The 2,500-nt window shown below is 38.9% G+C and overlaps 2 protein-coding genes across 2 annotated transcripts in view; both read right to left on the bottom strand.

Annotated features, from left to right (window-relative positions):
- The window catches only part of LOC119578676 (neuropeptide-like protein 31), a 1,627-nt gene extending 1,178 nt beyond the window's left edge, over positions 1-449 (bottom strand). Inside the window, exon 1 of the mRNA XM_037926247.1 lies at positions 294-449. Coding sequence (XP_037782175.1) covers positions 294-302 — 9 coding nt within the window. The 5' untranslated portion in view covers positions 303-449. The remainder of the gene's footprint in view (positions 1-293) is intronic.
- The window catches only part of LOC119578415 (AT-rich binding protein-like), a 60,854-nt gene that overhangs the window by 22,453 nt on the left and 35,901 nt on the right, over positions 1-2,500 (bottom strand). The gene's annotated exons all lie outside the window — the stretch shown is intronic.

Genomic DNA, 2,500 nt, shown 5'->3' on the forward strand with positions numbered 1-2,500 from the left:
TCCGTAGTGCAAAACGCTGGATCATTAATAAAATAAGGAATATGGAGATTGCCTATAAAGGACAATAATTTTGTTTCTAGTAACTTTTTGCTGCACAGGATTTAAACAATTATTTCAAGAACCGGATCATATTGACAGTTTCAGAACTTTCCTCAGATAAAGGATTCTTGTACAAACTGCATACTTTTAAATCGATATACAACAACAAATGCAAAAACAGCAATGATCAACCTACTCACAAAAATTGACACTTCATCAAACAAACCTAAAACCAATGAAAACATAACACGTACCAACTTCATGATGAGTGTCGAGACTCCGTTGTTCTAGAGAAGAGGTTGTTTCAACTAATGCCCAGGTTCAACCCGGTGCGGACTTTATATAGCAGAGTTCGCGACCTTGGTGCTCTGTCCAGAATAGTCCTGAGAGCTGCTTGTTGAAGAAAATGTCCCTTGCACAGACGGTTACAAGAGCTGCACCTGTAGGTTAGGTGGTGAGGAAGCGGCGCCGGAAATATTTGCATGCGAGTCATCGTTGAATGATCATTCTCGTTGCAAGTTAATATGTATGCGTATGCGTATGTGTGGCTGTACAATATGTATGTATATATATGTGCGTTTATATGTATAAATATGTATATATATATATGTATATATATTTAAATAAATATATATTGTATATATATATATATAATATATATTAATATAATATATATATATATTATATATATATATACATGTATAGACACACAAACGCACACACACGAACACACACACACGAACACACACACACACACACACACACACACACACACACACACACACACACACACACACACACATACACACGCACACACACACACACACACACATAAACACACACCACACACACACACATAAACACACACACACATAAAACACACACACACACACACATAAACACACACACACACACACACACACAAAGACACACACACACACACAAAACACACAAAACACACACACACACAACACACACACACACACACACACACACACACACACACACACATATGTATATATTTATATATATGTATATTCATTTCTTGTGTGGGGGTAACAATCATATATACATACAGAATTCACAAAAAATTCCCGATGCAAAAAGGAAAGGAAACAGCTCATTCCATGAATTGAAACTTCTGATTACAATACGTGAAATTAAATAAGTGTTTTCCATTGACTGCTGGTGCTTCCGTATATACCCGTAGCAATCGTAGGCGAAAGCAAACAGCTGATCTCTGGTTCTTTAAGCTTATGGGAGAGGCTTGGGTGGGGTTGGATAAGGGGGGGGGGGGGAGCAGACTCCCCTCTCTAAGCACTTCCAAAAAGGCTTAAGCTTCGCAGCTCACGATAGCTTTTGACAAGGTAATGGTTATATGGAGGGAGAAAGTGGGGTCTGGTTGGCTGTGCTCTCTGAATATGACATTTATTTACGTACTTTGTATAAATGGTTGCGGACACACACACCACACACACACACACACACACCACACACACACACACACACACACACACACACACACACACACACACACACAACACACACACACACACACACACACACACACAGAGTTAAATCCACATCTAGAGTCACTAGCTTTCAACTAGTTTAAACAAACACACAAAACTTTAAAAAAAAATGGTTGGTCTGTGAGCTCTGTATACTGAAATTTATCAATGAATTTCGACCTGAAAGAGGCAGTTTAGAAGTGACAGACAGACCAACGAAAAATGAAACAAAACAAAAAAGAAGAAAAGAAAAGAAAAAAAAACATATGTGGGTGTTTCCAAATGTAAAGCGAGGAGACTATTGAAAATTATGTACGTTGTGAATTATCATAAACAACTGTACGAAAGATGCGGATGATTATTGATATGTATATGTGGGTGTATTCATGTCTGTCTACATGTATGTATGCATGCATTTGCGTATGTGGGTATATCTTCTTCAAGCGCCGTATCAGAGTCTGACGATGCCAGCCATGTTACTTGCAGCCCCACAACCGCACAGCTATTGTTACCGGGCGAAGTTCCATGATGCGAGGTCATGGTTCCATTCACGCGGTTAATACTTGACAAGTTTGGGGGCTTCCATAGATCACGTTGTAGAAAGGATAACGCAGAAGTGGTTTATGGTTGTCCTGCTCAGTTCTCCTCTCTCACCGTCCGGTTTTTTGCCTGTTAATTTTCTGCCCGTTGTTATATGCGTTGTAGTTCATTAGTTGCCAATGGTGCCTTGGCGCCAGAATTTACCGCTAACCATGACTCGTACCCTGAGTAAGGTTTTGACTAGGTTCTATGCGGACTAGTATCAAGGGTGTAATAAATGTACTCATATACACATAATTCATAGCTATATATACACCTACTATCTGAACTAGTATCAGAAGTGTAATATATTTACTAATATATGCCATACATAAAACTTATGGATATATGTACGCATCTACTATCCTGAC

Source organism: Penaeus monodon, chromosome 11, assembly GCF_015228065.2.
Source record: "Penaeus monodon isolate SGIC_2016 chromosome 11, NSTDA_Pmon_1, whole genome shotgun sequence".
Taxonomy (NCBI): Eukaryota; Metazoa; Arthropoda; class Malacostraca; order Decapoda; family Penaeidae; genus Penaeus; species Penaeus monodon.